Below are 18,042 nucleotides of genomic sequence, written 5' to 3' on the forward strand. Positions count from 1 at the left end.
CAATAGGGGAATGGGGTCATTGCCCACAGCGACCGACCCTCCCCCCCCCCCTCTTCCCATTGGTCGAGTCCGAAAGACAAGCTCTTTAATGGATGCAAGAATGAAAATGAAGATATGACATGCTTCGAACAATGGTCTGCGATTGGTCCTCGTGAAGGTGAGAAGTAAATAGTTATTTCAGTGCAACGTCAACGGTCTTTCGTCACCACTATTCAATTCAATTCAATTCAATGTTTTTCTTTCAACAAAAGAAAGGAGCAGTCACAAAAAGCTACTGCAGTGAGCAGCTTGACGGGGTGACAGCCCCCTTAGAATGACAGTGACAGACACTGCGTAGGACAAATAATAATAATAATAATAATAATAATAATAATAATAATAATAATAATAATAATAATAATAATAATAATAATAATAATAATAATAATAATAATAATAATAACAATAAAAACAGACTGAACAATAGTTGCATTAGAAATGATTATACACTTTATTGGAAGATTCTTGAGCATTGGTGTAAGAGGAAACCTTGGTGTGAAAAGAGTTTCAGATATATGAAACAAAATACATAAAAAATTACAACGGTGAAATAGGCAACATATACAACCATCGCTGGACATTGGAAGGATTTTGCAAATGGTGGCTACGTATCGCCAAAAATCATGCATACCCATCAGTCACCCTACGCATGAAAAATGACGTGAAAGGTCCGACTCAGTAAAGGTATGAGGCATCATTGACGCCCCCTTTATGATAATTAGGGGGTGGGGGGGGGCGCCCGGCCTGCCCTCACTCCCCTGGGCAAGCTTATGGTCGCCGCTTTTTCAGCCCAGCTTTTTCTCTAGAGTTCGTTATATTAACTCTATGCTTACAGCAGCTCATAGGAGTCCCATAACGGTTTTGCGGAACCAAAGCACCGCATCTGCAGAAAATTGCGGCCTCGTATATCTGTGCCGTGCCCCTTTAAATACCATAAAATGAGGGGTCGCGGGGCCTCTGGTAGCAAAATAATTCGTACCGAACCCGGATGTCCCATGCGTGTACGGTGCGTATGACGTATGTCCGTAAGGGATCGTCGTCGGATGGCCGTGCAGACCGTAGTTGCGCCAGGTACGTCCGTGAAGATGAGCCTTCATGGGGATGCCGGGAGCTGGTGTGCAACATGCTCGTAGGAGGGCACATCAAGATACCTGGAAAGGAAAACGACCCCACCGTAGCCATAGATGCGCTAAAGAGGCTCTGAAAGCTCCTTCCAAGTTATCACAAGATCATCTTATCTACTGCCGTGTTTTGCCGCCCTAACCTGTAGCCGCGAATGGAAAATTGAATCCTTTAAATAAAAATGAAGTCACGGCACAATAATGGAGCCTTTTAGCTTCTTTCGTCGCTACTAGGATGCTTGAAGCTGCATATCCGAGTGTTGGATGACAATGGGGCGATGCGCCGTCCTAAAGTTACACTACCGTTGATTTCATTGCTCATTTCTTCCACTTGTTATTACGATAGTAACCAATTAACACTCGAGGCGCACTCTTGCCGTCTCCGTCGCCGTCATGTTCCGTATGTAGTACAAATCGATAGCGACCCCCCTACTACTCCTGTATATACATGCGAAAACTGGTGACGAGCGCGGCTCAAGCGGAGATGAAACGCGCGGGCCCGCGCGATCCGGCGAAAAGCATGAAGGGTTGCCAGTGGGGTTGTCTGCATCCCTCGGGCAGCAACTGTAAACTCTGACCGAACTTGCGTGCGCTATTCCGACTGAGGTCAGTGGACGGCTGATATCCGTGTAGGTGCTGTGCTCTCACTGTTTCCTTCGCGTCGAAACGACGGATAGCACGAAATCCACATCGCGCCCTGGTGTGGCTGTGTTAAGTTATGCCAGCTTTTTGTAGAATTACATCAGATCGGATCCTAATGGATTTAGGTACTACCCTTAGTTCGTATACCTTCCCAATCTTTTACCATATTCAGTGCTCCGTTCTTTGCGGTTGAAACTGGGATTTGTCTTGACACACACAGGCCCCCCAGCTAGTTCAGATGTGCGCAGCGGCAACACGTGGCGATACCCTGTAGTCTACCGCGGTAGCTTACAAACAGCCCTAGATATCGTCCACGGGCATGTTAAAAAAAAAACGGCCAAAGGCTGTCGCGAACGTTTGCTGCGTAGTTTGCGTCAACATTGCGAAGGAGAGAGGAAGCGCTTTTCAGACAGTTGTTTTTTTTTTTTTGAAGCTGAATTTTTATTTTCCCAATGAATCGATAATACTTGTAAATACATAAAACTACGAACCATAGGTTAGCAAGAAATGACGAGCACACTCAGACTTACACAAGAAATATATATTTCGCTTCGGGCTCAGTGGGTCTCACACTCACCAACGTTATCCACAGGCGGACTCATTCGCACTCAAACTCACCAAACTTTTCCTGAACTGGAATCACTTGGACTCGATCTCACCAAAATATTACTCACCCGAACTCGCTCAGACCCAGACTCACAGCCCGATCTGAGTCGGTGTGAGTGAGTCGACTCCTGACAGTTTGCCGACCTATGCTACAGACTACATAAAATGACTCAGGACAGATGTAGTCCGTAGTGTGCGTTCGCTATTATTATGGATTCAATAAGTCAGTGCCAACTAGTCCTGCTTAATGCATTAACCAATTGTAAATTCCCTGTTGCATTCAGTGCACTGATATTTGGCTCGCATGTTGACAGGAGCGTTGACTAGTGATAACGTTGGCTGACTATCTTCAAAAACTTATTAAGAACGCGTTTAACGAAAAGTCGAAACACCTAGAGCTTTCGAAGGACCAGTTCCAGTGACACAGATTCAGTTTGTCACGCTCATGCGTGTTCCACACGTCGCGCCACAGAGAAGACCAACGAAGAAATGAACGAACGCGACGAATTCCCTCGCTCTGCACTGCTCCGATAAATGAAGACGATAAGCTAGGTAAGCGGCTCATGATGGAACTTACCAAGATAACTTTCGAAATTCAGGAGTACGGCTGAAATAATTTCACTGGGCTAGAGCAATGCCTTTCAGCTCCTGCGCTTCTACTTCTTCTTCTCTTGATGGTTGGTACGTGCTGAAGATGATAGTTCATGGAACTACAATGATGATAATAATATTATCAAAATTATGCGATGATAATCGCGAAATGGTCACTAGTAGGGAAATGTGATATGTCTCGCATTAGTAAATTATCCGTTCACAACACCATATTGTACATTAATAGACACAAAAAGGACATACGAAAGAAATAACAACCATTAATGAACAATATTTTGTAGAAACAGAGGCAATATGATGAGTGGAGAGACACTTCAGTTAGCGTACATGAAGGACTGCAGGTTATATGAAAAGCGGTTTAAGTAGACTGAAGATGTGACCAGAAATGAGCCCTCTTTATAACTCAAACTTCGCTCTCTTTTATAGCCTAAAAATTCGAGGACGCTTGAGCTTCGCCTAAAGAGTAGAGCGCGTGAGCGCAATCGGGCTCAATTCGCATCGCCTTCTCAAATTGTAGCGTCACTTCGCTTCTCGGTGTGCACCTCAACGTTGCCGCAAGGGAAGGAGCGTCTCTGCGAGTAACACTGGCCGTTTAAATCTAAGGCCTAAGGCATAAGGCCCGGTCGGCGAAAGCTCTGCAGGACTATCAATAAAGTTGTTACCAACCAATACCTAATGCAACTACAGTTTCGGAGTGTCAACTACGCCACAGTTCTTCCTTTTCGAAGTGCCCACTACGCCTCCGTGAGGCAGCACTCGAACGTACGCAGCTGCTCACTTTGTTGATGCTTTTGCTGGTGCTGATGATGATTAAATATGTCTGAGCGCTTTGTAATGGGTGGGCCTTTAAACCTCTCACTAGTTGTGCAATTCACAAGTCTTGACGCCTGGCACAATTCTACGTTACTGCCACGCAACGTATTACACGCGGGAAGGAGACTACTCGCATTACATGACATTCGTATAGGGTTTTCCTTTCGGAAGCGGTTCCAACCAATGGCGTGACTCTGTGATAGAGCACCTGCTTGACACGCAGAAGGCCTGTGTTAGAATCGCACTCGAACCGAAGTTTATAATTTATTTGCATCAAATCTAATTTTCGCTCACAGACCACTATTTTTCGCTCGCAACCGACGACGCTGACGCCGGCAACGACGCCGACGCCGGAATTTCTGCCAAGCGAGCTCTTTAACGCTGTCGCGTTAAAATCGCCTTCACTATTTACTTCAACTTTACTGTGCGCAATGAGATAAAAAAATCTACGGATGTAGGACAAAGTATATCCGCCACAGCAATCCAGGAGGCTCGGTCTAGCACCCCGAGCCAGTCAGGAGCCAAGCGTCAGGCCCCTAGTGACGTGCAAACTCTCTCGCTGAATTGCTCGTCGAAAAGTGTGCGGAAGTAGTCGACGATGCTCCTGAGCGCCTTCAGTCGGCTGTGGCGGCCGTACAGGTTCAGAGATTCACACTGATTGCCATAATCGTCGTAGTCGACGTCGTAAGCGGCGATGCCGAACGACACGTCCTGCACGTCCTCCTTCACCTTGCAGAGCTGCGTTAGAAGAAATAGTATACGTGAGGCGTGGTTAGGCATGGAATTGTGGGGCCGTGACGGCCAGATTTCGATGGGGGCGAAATGCTAGATGCCCGTGCGCTTCGATAGGTGCACGTTAAATAACTCCAGGTTGTCTTAATTTCTGGAGGCCTCTACTACTGCGTCTCTCATATAGTGCTTTTGGGCCCTAAAATCATAATTATTAATATTGTCAATATTAGGCATGTAATTGTACTAGTGATCATATGGTATCCTTCGTGTTTGTTTGCGCAATGCCGTAGAGAATGCAGCCGCAAAGTGGTACGGCGGTGTGCCTTTTTAAATGGCACGAGCAACGAGTGACATTCCTGTTTCCCTTCCAAAACACTTCCCGTTTTCCGAATATTTAGACAATGTGCCTTAAAAAATAATGCTGGTTACGAAATCGATCGTTCTTGTTCAAGTTAAGACTTGCATTGGATACATATCATATCGGAGCACAAATGCACCTAAAATAAGGACCGAATAACAGTCAATATCATTAATGAAAATAAATTAGTTCTTTCGAAGAGCAGACGTTTTGTGAGCAGCCGGGATCACTGCGTCACCTGGTGGAGCAGATCTCAACCGCGAGGTTCTTATTACGTGGCTTCTGAGATCTGCTTCGGCAGTGCGACGAAACATGAAGTCAACCCAAGGAATAGACCAGGGCACACGAAGGGCCAGTGCGAACGCCACTACCAGTAACTTAGGTGAAGACTTGTGGTTCCCTCTAATTTTTGACAATGCCCAATTTTTTTAAAGATCGTCTATGTTAGATATCTGAGTTATAATACGTGAATTGGATTACTCAGAAAGGCGGAAACCATTCATCATAGAAATAGGTAATCACCAACTTGTCATTCACTGCGAAAACAGCAATAAATGCCGGAGCAAACGACCTAGATTGAAAGCATCAGCGAAGTCAATTTTGGATTATGACGTCATGTGACGTCAGCGCATTGCAGTGCCCGCGTGACCTGCCTTTCTGTGAGGCACGAGAAAGGGTGACCACGTGGGCGTTGTGAAAACTTGTTCGTCTTAGTGAACATGATTGCAGTCGAACAACGACAGCGGGTCTTCAGTGACAAATACCTATGCAAGAAAGGTGCTGTACAGGCCGATAAAAAGCAAAATGGTAACAAGCTTCAATAAATTGCTCAATCAATCAATCAATCAATCAATCAATCAATCAATCAATCAATCAATCAATCAATCAATCAATCAATCAATCAATCAATCAATCAATCAATCAATCAACCAACCAACCAACCAACCAACCAACCAACCAACCAACCAACCAATCAATCAATCAATCAATCAATCAATCAATCAATCAATCAATCAATCAATCAATCGATCGATCGATCAATCAATCAATCATTTGCAGAGCTCGGTCCAGAAACCTTACTCTACACCAATGGTCGGAGGACGACGTCCGACGCTGTCATGGCCACTGACGGTTTGTGTGACTACGCCTTCTACGATTCATCAGTCAATGAAATCAAGGGAACTTTTCTTTCTCCAATATATGGGGATGACGAGAAAAGGCTGTAAAAACTGCAGCTTGACAAAGCTGCAGCTGTAAGATTAATGGAAGGTTGTAGGTTCGGTCCCTATCTGCTGCAAGTTGATTCTTCATCCACTTTAATTCTCTTCGATTTATGTGACAGTTACTATACGACGGCTTAAACCTGGATGCAATCGCCTATACCTTCGATATATTCATTGCCTGGTGTCATTTTATTGTGGCAACTAGGATTATATGTATCCGTTCGTCTATGTTTAAGGTAACCTTGTCTCACTCACCTTATCGTAGATGCCTTCCTCGTTGTCGTAAGCGAAAGCGCGCTTTTTCGTTGCGTGGCGGGCAAGCATGGCGTAATGGCTAAACGAGTAGTCGAGCCAAGACACGTACCGACTGTGCCTGCACACCTGCATTATAAAAAAAGCAGACGGTAAAGCCTTTAGCTATAAGCAGCGTGCGCTCACCGTACGGCTCCACGAGCGTCTTGGCGACGAGCGCCCCCACGGCGAATATCCCTGACATCGCATGTTTACGCAGGCGGAATTCCATAGGAGAAATGCGAGACATGCTGCGCAATCAACATCTTTTGCGTTGATTTCAAAATTTGTATGAATTCTTATGGCGGGGGTTTGGGTGATACGAAATATTAACAAAGCTGTCGTGAGCATAGGACCTCGCAATTTTGTGAGACCAAGATGCAGAAACTCGGGCGCTGAATGCACCGTCGATTACATATCTACAGCATTGTCGTTCGCACAGTGGGGGTAACGGGGGCGCCACCCAACCCCTAAGGAGGGAGCCAAGTCTGCCACATTACTTTCCTCAGGCGGTCCCTTCTCGTTATTGTTTAAAGTGTAAGGAAATGGCCATGCCAGTTTCAGACGATATTGACGTTCGAGAGCTCCTGATGTTGCGTTCCAAGAGCTGTGTTCACCTGTACCCCCGGAAGAACCAGAACTCTTGTTTCTTTTATTCATTACGCAGCTTTGTTGTCTTTTATCGTCCGATCCGCTGTCGTTGAATTCAAGGAGGGTAGGGGAGGTTCTGCGGTTGAACTTACCACCTCACCCTCCCCCCCTCCCCACTTTAATGGACAATCCTGCCACGCCTATGATTCGCCAGGTGAAGGGTTCCAGCACGTAACGGCGCGAGCACAAGAGTAGAAGTGCTAAGGACAAAAGCTTGTCTTCATGTACGAAGTGGCCCAGAAAACCACACTGCTGAACTGTCTATGATTTAGAATGCAAAGAAGCGTTCCATGTTTACGCAGATTTATGGAGACCCTTGCCCCACTCACCTCCGTGTAGCTGCCGAAGGACTCTTCGCTCGGGTCGTAGATACAAGGTGAGTAGAAGTCCATGGCGTCTCTAGTTTTGGGCTCCGTCCATCGGCCCTTCAAGGTCACGGACAGCATACCGTGGCTACTGCCGTCGTTTGCGTAAAACTCACGAAGGCTGAAGGCGCCGTTCGACTGGAAAGTAGATATAGGATCCTCAACTGGCGAACAGTGCGGTAGACGGTTACACATGTGCAATACATATCGCTAACGATGTATCGCTAACGAGATACTGAATAGACTTGACTTCAGTGAGTGGTAACGTATATCAAAGAGAAATGGCGGTCACTAAGAGCACTGCCTATTGTCGCAAAAATATTTCATGTGAGAAAAAAATTTAAGTGTCATGCTGTGCCTCCTAAACACAATTTGCACACACGTTACATTACATTATAATAGCTTATTTCCGTAACGTCAAGCTCTTTGGCGCGTTTTAGACACAGAGCTTCCTACGATATTTACTAGATGGAACTGTGGCGCTGAGATTGTTCAAGCATCGTGGTAGTGATTGGCAGTAGATGGATTTGAGTAGTCTTTGTTTATGGTTGCGTTTTGGCTTTTGTTTCCGATAAAGAATGGCTCATTTTGAAACTCGTGAGGTGATATCAATTGGTGAGGCCAAAAGGGTCAAGGAGGTGGAGTGGAACTGCCAAACATTTTTACTAATTACCAGCTTTAAAACTCATAAAGTCACACGGAGCCGGAAGAACGAACCTTACAGGCAAATCCATGTACTAGCCATCATTCCCATGCTGATTGAAGCGTCGTGCGTTGCTGTCCCATGGACACTGGCGCCAGATTTCCCTCTAGTGCATTATTATGAATGTCTGTGGCTTCAGATAGCAAATTTCCCACATAAATACACATTTGTGCTGCTCCTTACAGGTCGAGATTTGAACGTCCTGGCAAATCTTAGGAAATATCCTAACTTCAATAATCCACCTGAGGCAATATTTCAGATATAAACGGTGTACTTTCTTTTTTATCACAGCTAGTATTTGTATTACAAGAGGAAAGAATGCTAAAGCTTTGAACACACTCCGGCTGGTAAGGCTCTTTCACAGCGTTGAAGCCCACCGCGATACCATGGGTGGAGCCTATGCTTTTTCAAATGTGTTAAAGGGAAGATGAAGCGGTTTTAGAATTCGGTAAAATTTTGTGGTTAACAAGGGACAGACGTCATTGCCGATGATGTCGCAATTTTTTCCGCAGTTGTTGCAGCAGGATCTTTAGCATACGCGAAAGAAAAGTTTGTCTTGTTCCGCCCACGCGAGCGCGCCAAAAGTGTGGGCGTGAAAACGAACTAACAGGCACTACGCCATCTTTGGTTCCATTGGCGCAGCCGTGCTGCAACCTGAGGAATTTTTACCGGTACTCGCTAATGCGAACCGCGAGAAGGCTGTTTATGTGCCGGGTTCTCAAGTACGTATAGAGACAGTGAAAGTTTTGCAGCTGGATCACAATGCCTGCCATAACGACAATTAGCCGAGCGCAATGTGAACAAGCGTCTCTCGTATCTTCAACCGTGGCCTCCGAGACTAAAAGGCTGCGTGCCGTTGCCGGAGCTGATCGTAGAGGCCACGTTTCAAGATTACTGCTGTTGGTGATGACGCGGTATACCTATGATTACGTCACCGCGTTCTCTCAGTTTCTCAAGCACACAACTACTACACTTACAAAACACGTCGATCCATCTCGTAACGCTTGACTCAAAGCCAAAAAAATGCAGCATAGAACTACTCGCTGACTGCTTCGCATGAAACCGATTCCCATAAGGCGAGGGATCTGCTAAATTTTTTTGCCTAAAAATGATCTTTGCGTTCAGTTTTGAGAACACTCGTATCGGTTTTCGAATTCAGCATGGACCGAACTGCGAGTGCACAGCTCCAAGTCCTTTTTTTAAAGAGCTTAAGCTGCCCTTTAATCGGCTGCAGCTAAAGAAGGCCTCTGATACTAGCATGAACAGGGATGATTGCCGATGCCGTAGACATGATGCAACTTTACAAGAATTGCGTTCCAAATGCACAGAATGACCGGTCGCGCCGAGCCTATATTAGCATTGGTTGAAAGACGAAGATGCGAATGAGCTTTGCTGCATGTAGATTGCAACTGGGTACGTTGGATATGCAGCATCTTGACGTTCTCGATTTTACACACGTTTTTAGTTTAATATGTACTATGTAGTAAACGTGGCTAACCAGGTCGTAGCTGTAGTTCTTGAGGACATAGTCAGGCGCAGCGTCGTCTGGATGCCTAGTCGGAGGCATGACTATGCAGTCTTGAATCATGTTGTCGCCGAATGGGTAGTGGCCGAGCATGATCAACAGGTCCGGATTGAAACGAACCTTGCTGCGGCATGACAGAATATCGAGGTAAAAGAGGTTATAATATCTGTACGTCATCGCCGTTACAGTAAAACCACTTTTTCAGCAAGAACACGCGTGTGCTTACAGTTACACCTAACGTGGTTTTGCACTGCCTCCAGGGTCTGAGGCAATGCAAGCTTTCTGCACCTTACGATTGCATTGCCTCTGTGATCGGCCCACGTTTTACCAAGGGACGATGCCATGCCATGACGCCATCATGTGACGGCGCGTTATGGATGTCATAGTGATGCCTCGGTGATGCCACAAATTTTGTTACCCTTAACGTCGTTTTGACGGGATAAGGTGACGTCATCACGTGATGATTTTTTGCAACACTCCTGTTGACGCCGATGACGCCTACGGTCGATTTTCGCGTTTGATGAGGCATATAAGGCTTTCGCCTAAATAAAAGGACATCATGCCCTGTGATAGAAAGTGGGAGAAAATGTCCAGATAGACAGGTCGCTTCGTACGCAGCGAAGCATTAGGTCAAAGAAGTTGTAAAAGTCCTTCATTGTGCGTACATTCCAACAGGGCGCGTTGAATCTACTTCATTTTTCTCCTATTGAGAATTTTTCAAGGCGAAAGCCTTACATGACTCATCAAACGCGAGAATTGGCCGTCTGCGTCGCGTCCCGCGTCGGTGACTTCAACACGAGTGAAGCAAAAAATCACCATCACGTGAAAGCGTCACCGCATGACGTCATCACTACGTCACATACCTCAAATGTTCATGACGTCATGATGACGACACTATGACGATATGATGACGTCACATAATCTGATGTCGCACGATGACGTCACCACATTACAGTGTGGCTTGGTCAAAGGTGGGTCAGTCAAGGAAGCAGTGCAAAACCAGGTTAGGGGCAGAATGCTTGCAATGACTCCGATTCCGGAGGCAATGCCAAACCACGCTAGGTGCACAAGGCTTTCGGAGTGGGGCGGTGGGGGGATCAATAGAATCTACTGAGAAGAAAAAGAAGATGGCTCTCGCCTTCGAGTCGTCTTAGGCGAACGCATAAGAAACCCTGCGATTTTTTTTCCTTTGTTGTGTTTACACTAGTTGACACTCACGTGAAGTATCGCGCCAGAGCCAGGCTCCAGTCACTCTCCGGAAACGGCGCGGTAAACACCGTGATCGCGCTGTGACCCAGCGCCCTCTGTGATTCGAGGAGGTCGTCCAACTTCTGCAGTAAGGACCAAGTGTGCGGAGTGCACCAAGATAATCAGACACGTAGTAAAGCAAATGCTCGTCGTGAGTTAGCGGTAACTGCGAGAAAACAGCGTTAGCTTTATCTTTTACCTCTAATTATGCGGATAGCAAACGTTATGGCCTATATTGACCGATAGGAAATAAAACAAATGAATAGTACCCAACAATTTCAGAACTTTACGAGTAACCCCCCATGGTGGTCTGGTCGTTATGGTGCTCGACTGCTGACCCGAAGGTCGCGAGATCAAATCCCGGCCGCGGCTGCCGCCTTTTGATGGAGCCGAAATGCTAGATATACGTGTACTGAGATTTAAGTGCATGTTAAAGAGCACCAGATGGTCAACATTTCAAGAGCCCTCCACTACGGCGTCCCTCATAATGGTATCGGAGTTCTTGGACATAAAACCCCAATATTCATCATTAGCAGTGCTTTGCGAGTAAATGAAGGAGGCAAAAATAATAAAACCCATACACTGTTCTTTAGTCCGATGTTCCTGATGTTAAATCCATAATAATGTCATGCGTGCTGCACGCTAATGAGCTCTTGATGTGGTCTTGTATTCATTCTTGCTGTGTATACTGTATCTTTCTTGTTGGGGCTGTTATTTCAGCAATCTCAACCTTCTAGTCCGGGTTCTCACATGGTACAAACCGGCATGTTATGATTTACAGTATGATGTCAGTACATCTGCTCGGGTACGGCGTACGCCGGTTTCTCCTATAGGAGGGGCCAATGTTCACTGGAGCTTTCCCCTTCCTCTCCCCTCTCCCCCGCTGTTTGCCGACTCCAAAAGTAAACAAGCTTTGAGATGGATTCAAGTTAAGCGACAACGTCCTCCTCTCAGGGACCTATTCGGTCCGCGGCTTTCCGGAGGTAGAAGTGGGAAGTACAAAGTTCCTAGATTGCAGCATCAGTGGTGTTCTGCCAACATTATCTTCAGAAACCTGGGGGGGGGGGGGCATAACCCTCCTCTTTAACCAAAGACGGGACACGTCCTACTGAGTATAGTCATGGGACAGACTTGGTGCCCACCTTAGGCCTTAAGGAGGGAGGGGGGCGACCCCTTTACCCTCTGCGCATGCCCATGTTTGTGAGGACCTTTTTCTGTTATGTTTGTGAGTTCGTTCTTACACGTGCGCGAACGCAGGCTCATGGTTTCCGGGCTAGTCTGAACTGCATAATCCTCGGAATAAAGAAAGAGTGACATCCTCCATATAAAGAGTATTATACTTGGGTGTATGCTGCCCCTTGACAAACGTAGCTTCCAGGCTGATCCAAGAATGAACTGTTCGTCAGACTCAACGCTACTTCCTTGAGTGCCATTCAGCTCCCTCTTTCCAGTTATTCTCTACTTAAGAACGGTCTGAACACTTGAAAGCATAAGAAGCCGTACTTTGAGCATTGCAATGGCGTGCTGCCATTGTCTTGGCTTCGGGGACTCTGGTGTATCCAGGACGCCAGCGTGGAAGATCTTTCTCCACCAGAAGACCGTAAGGGGGCTCAGGCTCCTGTTTTTCAGATCGCGCTCTGCATCATTTAAATGCCTGCAAAAGTGCAGCACACCATGATTCGTACGGTCGGCGAACGTGCATAATGAGCAACCATGATAACATTAAAGATAAGAGTACTAATAAGAACAACAATAATTTCTGGTTACGCACCAGATTTCTGGTGTTTTATTTGTTCTGTTTTGAGACACGAAACCTACCGGCATGAATGCAGTGCACTAAATGGACCACCGAAGAACTGTATCGCCCGCACCATCAAACAGAACATATTCGTCGAGCTATGCACTTCGCACGGTTCACAAATCACGTAAACCTAGGCGTAAAACATCAACTAGCCCAACTAGAAGCTGTCTTTCATTTCGCCATTGAGCACGGCATGTAAAGGAGCCGTTCTTGATTATGGATGCGTATGACAGTGAAGTTTGAGGCGGACTCTACGTCGATCGCTAAGAGCTAGCTAACGAAATATTTATCGCGGAACTAAGAACAAGGTAGTAAAATGATAGAAGTTGGGATAGGGCGGGCTGTCCTCTCTTCTCCCATTTCTTTCCCTTTTCCTGAGTTGTGTCACAAATATTTGTTAAGCCATTCACGAAATCACCCAAGGTTTGACTCTGCTAAAGCATAATTCTTCTACAGGGGGTGCTTTATTATCCCATCTTTCTATCACCCAATCACCGCCCTACGTTAACCTTATCGCTTCTTCGGTATACCGCGCAAGGGTAATGGGATTTTGTATGAAGAATGGTTTTGCACCTAATGATGTCCTGCTTCTTTTTGGCCATGTGCAGCCTTCGATATGGCCATGTAAAACGTATTATGTCGTCCTATTCTTTCGTTAAGCTATGCACCAGCTCGCCCAATGTTACGCTCTGCAAGAGCTAGCTACTCTCTGCTGTTGTTAAAATATGCTCACTCGAACGCGAAAGCCACACCCGAGCTGGTCTTCTTGTACTTGGACGCGCGTCTCATGAAGGTCTCGAGGTCGGTGGTGAATGGTCTCAAGGTCGAAAGCTTGTTCTTGTCTAATGCGTACAGCGAATCGTAGAAGGCGTAGTCGCACAAACCGTCGCTGGCCATGACAGCATCGGACGTCGTCCTCCGACCGTAGGTGCAGAGTAAGGTTTCTGGGCCGAGCTCTGCAATCGATTGATTGATTGATTGATTGATTGATTGATTGATTGATTGATTGATTGATTGATTGAGTGAGTGAGTGAGTGAGTGAGTGAGTGCGTGAGTGAGTGAGTGAGTGAGTGAGTGAGTGAGTGAGTGAGTGAGTGAGTGAGTGAGTGAGTGAGTGAGTGAGTGAGTGAGTGAGTGAGTGAGTGAGTGAGTGAGTGAGTGAGTAGAATCAACTCGCAGAAGAAAGGGTGGGTTGGATACTATTCAAAGAGACCTTCGTTTAGCAGTGGCCATAACACAGACTGATGATAAAGAGGATGGTTATGATGAAATATTGATTGATTGAGTGATTTAGTATTGGTTGATTCAGCGCTTTGTTGATTGGAGAGTTGATTGAAGAGTGATGATTGGGCTGTGTATTGGAAGAGGCCTTCGTCTTTCAGTGGACATAAGACAGGCTGATAATGATGAAATAGTTGTTTATTGTTTTATTGATTAAATATTGGTTGGTACAATAATTTGATTGATTAATCAGAGCAATCTTTCTCGTGTGAGCACTGTAATAGACTAACCTATTGGCTTATCGTTGAGTATGTCGGAGGTTCGTCGGTAGCATAAATGAATGACCGTTTGAGTCACCTTCTGATTTAGTGATTCAACTAGAGATTCAGAGGTGCATTCATTCATACACTCATCAGTGCATTATTCCAAATGCGCCTGAATGTGCACCTTATTAGCTTTATTGATACTTACAGGGCCTTAAGTGCGGCGCTGTGCTTGCTACTCCATGTTAATCACCTTTAATCACCCTGCCACAAGCACCATTATTGGTAGCCGAAGCGTTGTGTCGCTGAGAGCTGGGCTAAACACTGCAGCGAGTCTGAAGCGGCGCCACAGTGCTTACGGTGCTCGAATGGTGACCCGCAGGTCGCGGATTGATATCCGGCCAAGGCAGTCGCATTTCGATGGAGGCGAAATGCTAGAGACCCATGTACTGTACGATGTGAGGGCACGTTAAAGAACACCATATGGTCGAAACTTCCGGAGCCCTCCTTTACAATGGGCCTAATTTTCATATTGTGGTTTTGCCACGAGAAACCTGAGATCAAGGCAACATTGAAAACGCAGCAACATTATTCCTAATGTCTGAGTGATCGTGTCTTTTTTAAAAGTGTGGATCGAAACGGCCTCTGTGCACGTCGTATTTATTATAATATGTGTTATTTGTACCCTAATGATTACCAGTTTCAAAAGTAAGAAAAGCCACGTGGAGCCGAAAGAACGAAGCTTAGGGAAATCCTTGTACTGCCCATCATTCCCATGCTGGCTGAAGCGCTATGGGTTGCAACTGCCGTAGACACAAGCGCCAGATGTCCATATAGTGTATTATTAGGCAGCACTGTGACTGTAACAACCTGTATATGCAGGGGATTAAGTCAATTCATACGCAGACGAGCTGCAGAGGATAATTCCCAATCGATTTATGGATAAATAAGTGGGCGTCACGAAAGCAACGAGAGAAATTGAGAAATGAAAGGGATAATTGACTCCTTTGCAAGAGCTAGCACTCCTTTGTAGCGCGAAGCCACAATGAAATCCTTAAGGATTACTCAGATAGAAATCTGCCTAGCCGGAGGAAAACTCGTCCTGTTCCGGGGATCGAACCCGAGACCAACGCCTTTTTGGGACGGTCGCTCTGCCAAATGAGCTAAGCAGGATGCTAGCAATTGGTAGAGCGAGGGTCAATTTGTCAACTAGAAGCAGATGGACACACAATATTGCAGCAAATTGAAATATGTCGGCTGCCTAAGGCGTGCACTTCGTTACACTCTTGCATACGTCGTGTGGCATTTCGTTTTGTGGGATTAAGTACCCTTCGGAATTTCGGTGGGAGTTGTCACAGTAGGCGATGGCTCGACAGGCGGCGGCCTCCGGGTCTCGGTTGGCGACGTGGGCTCCAGCGGCTTCGGGATAGTCGTCTGCTTGGTGCTCGTCTGCCCTTCGGGGACCTCCATTCTCGTTGCCCCCGCATCCGGATCGGTATTCGAACTTTCGACGTTTTCTGCACACCAAAGACGCGTCAGAGGTTCATACGAGCGAATTAAAAGAACCAAATGAGTCCAACAGACAATAACTTCAATGTAAGCATAAAAACATTAATTGTTGTATTTAACTCTTGTTTAGTAATTATTACGTAAATTGAAATTATTTAAGGTGGACGAAAAATCACTCTTTTCTTCGGTGGCATTCGAACCCACAATCTTTGAATTCGAAGGTTGCGAGTTCGGATCCCACCGAAGGAATGCTTTTCTAGGCGTAATTGTGTGTTGGATTCATTTGGTTCTTATAACAAAGAAACGAGCCCTTAAAATACCCCGGTCTTCGATCAAACGTGTCAAAAGTCACAGGATAGCTTATGCATTTGCCTAAGACGACCTGAAGACGAAAGCCATCGTCTGATTCTTCTTCTCAGCCGAGTTTATTGATCCCCTTCCTCGGCCCCGCCTTCCGAAAGCTTTCTACACCTAATGGGGTTTTGCACGGCCTCAGGGATCGGAGAGATTAGAAGCTTTCTGCATCTCACGTGGTGTTGCAGCGCCTCCGTGATTGGCCCATCTTTGTCATATGGCGATGTCATCACGTGATGATTTCTTGCAACATTCGTGTTGACACCGACGGTCACTTTCCGCGCTGGATGAGGGATCTAAGGATATCGCCCTAATAATTACGATGAGTATATCTTCTGAGAATGACGTCATTTTGAAATCGCTTTGTTGTAGTACCTAATGCGGTTAAGCGGCGGATGTGGTGTTTTTCTACTTAATTTAAAGCAGGATCGTACCTTCTCAATTTATGCTACTAGCTTCCATACCGTCGAATTCAGTACTAGTTAAACTCCGACTAAAGAAACAAAGCCGTAATTTGCTCACGCCTCGTTAAGTACACCACGATTGCCAGCATCAGGATGACCAGACAGAGCGCGATGGTGGCAGTGGCCATCGTCAAGGTCAGCTGGTCACGCGCCCTGCATGCACCACGGAGTGGAACTTCAATAAGTTTCAGCGTCAGTCTGAGCTGGACAAGACCTTTGATGACAACGCGCAATACACTTACGGTACAATGGGTGCATGTACCAAGGGGTACCAGAATAACAGCCATAATTCACTGAAAAACAATAAAATTTTGCAAGGACACGTTGCCGGGCTAATTGGTTGGGATTCATTACGATGAGCAACGGAACGCATGCATCACACATGCTATCTGTACAAAGGCAGCGGACCGCTAACAAAGCAAAATACCATGTGTGATCGCAAAATAAAGTTTTTAGTTGAAAGTTAGCACTGTGTATCTTCTTGTTCGGTCCCTGTCGTGTTGCGGCTGCTCCGTGTAATGAAACAATAAAACAAAAGCTAGCTTCGCCGCAAGGCCAAATCACTGAATGTGATAGGAACAAATTGGAATGTTATGCGAAGTAAGGCTAGCAGCTGACTCCTCTAGGATCCGATCTCGCGTAACTCTGCAAAATACTGGCGCAAGGGCATACGGCCGCTCCGGGGAGCGAAGGAGTTTTCGTGCTGTGTGTCACCTCAACGAGAAGTAAGCCGCGAGAGCACCTCACATACAAGCAGGAACCGTCGGCTAATCTCTCGAGATAGCGCGCGCGACAGCGCCCATTTGATGAATGCGGCTGCCCGGGCTACGCGGCCTCCACCTCCCTCCCCCTCGGCAGCCCATTCATGCTCCTTCACCCGACGGAGCCAACCGGCGCGTTTCATCCTCCGCAAGCTTTCGCTCGCACATCGAACATACGACGTTCGAGCTGATGTTCTCGATGTCGGCTTTTTACGGAAAATGACGGCGACGGCGACGACAAAAATGTGCCTCGAGTGTTCATAAGATTGCTATCGCAATAAAAGGCAATAAATAGCGCGAGTGGAAATACTTACCCGAAGACTGTAGTCCTCCATGCTGAAAGAAAGTAGCACCGTGTTCACAAAACACCGTTTAAAAATTTCCCCCTTTAACCGAAAGGGCTCTTGCAGTCTATCGCACAAATGCGCAAAATAAGACACGTATTTTTACCATCAATATATTGGCAAGGTTCCCTTTACTACTGTACAGGCGACTGTAGAGCCATGAGCGAACAGGTAGTGGTGAGTATATATAATTCGATGGTGGCGAGCATTGTCTTCATGGACCTGCCCTTTCCTTTCTTCCGCGTTCGCGTTCATTTACTTCAGCACCTACAGTACATTTATATCAATCGCATAGCCCCCTCTTGCATGACGGTGCATTCTTCCTAGCACGCATTTTCTCGATCCCACAGCATACCATGCATAACACGTGAGAGGATCCTGGGACATTTTATGGTA

At 46.2% G+C, this 18,042-nt stretch overlaps 1 protein-coding gene across 1 annotated transcript; it reads right to left on the reverse strand.

Annotated features, from left to right (window-relative positions):
- Positions 1–4,240: 4,240 nt before the first annotated feature.
- On the reverse strand, positions 4,241–15,718 carry LOC119400952 (uncharacterized). The gene is made up of 8 exons (XM_037667830.2): positions 15,543–15,718; positions 13,464–13,686; positions 12,433–12,583; positions 10,900–11,012; positions 9,655–9,805; positions 7,418–7,591; positions 6,402–6,527; positions 4,241–4,571 (listed from the first exon to the last, which is right to left on the reverse strand). The coding sequence occupies exons 1-8, from the start codon at positions 15,682–15,684 to the stop codon at positions 4,362–4,364; spliced, it is 1,290 nt and encodes a 429-aa protein (XP_037523758.1). The 5' UTR covers positions 15,685–15,718; the 3' UTR covers positions 4,241–4,361.
- Positions 15,719–18,042: the final 2,324 nt, after the last annotated feature.

Source organism: Rhipicephalus sanguineus, chromosome 7 (genome assembly GCF_013339695.2).
Source record: "Rhipicephalus sanguineus isolate Rsan-2018 chromosome 7, BIME_Rsan_1.4, whole genome shotgun sequence".
Taxonomy (NCBI): domain Eukaryota; kingdom Metazoa; phylum Arthropoda; class Arachnida; order Ixodida; family Ixodidae; genus Rhipicephalus; species Rhipicephalus sanguineus.

Excerpts from the sequence above, each read along its gene's own strand:
- LOC119400952 (XM_037667830.2), bottom strand. The coding sequence starts at position 15,684 with ATGGAGGTCCCCGAAGGGCAGACGAGCACCAAGCAGACGACTATCCCG. Across the intron at positions 12,584-13,463 it reads GGTGTGGCTTTCGCGTTCGA|GCATTTAAATGATGCAGAGC; the intron begins GTGAGCATATTT and ends GCACTTTTGCAG. Across the intron at positions 4,572-6,401 it reads AGGAAGGCATCTACGATAAG|CTCTGCAAGGTGAAGGAGGA; the intron begins GTGAGTGAGACA and ends CTTCTAACGCAG.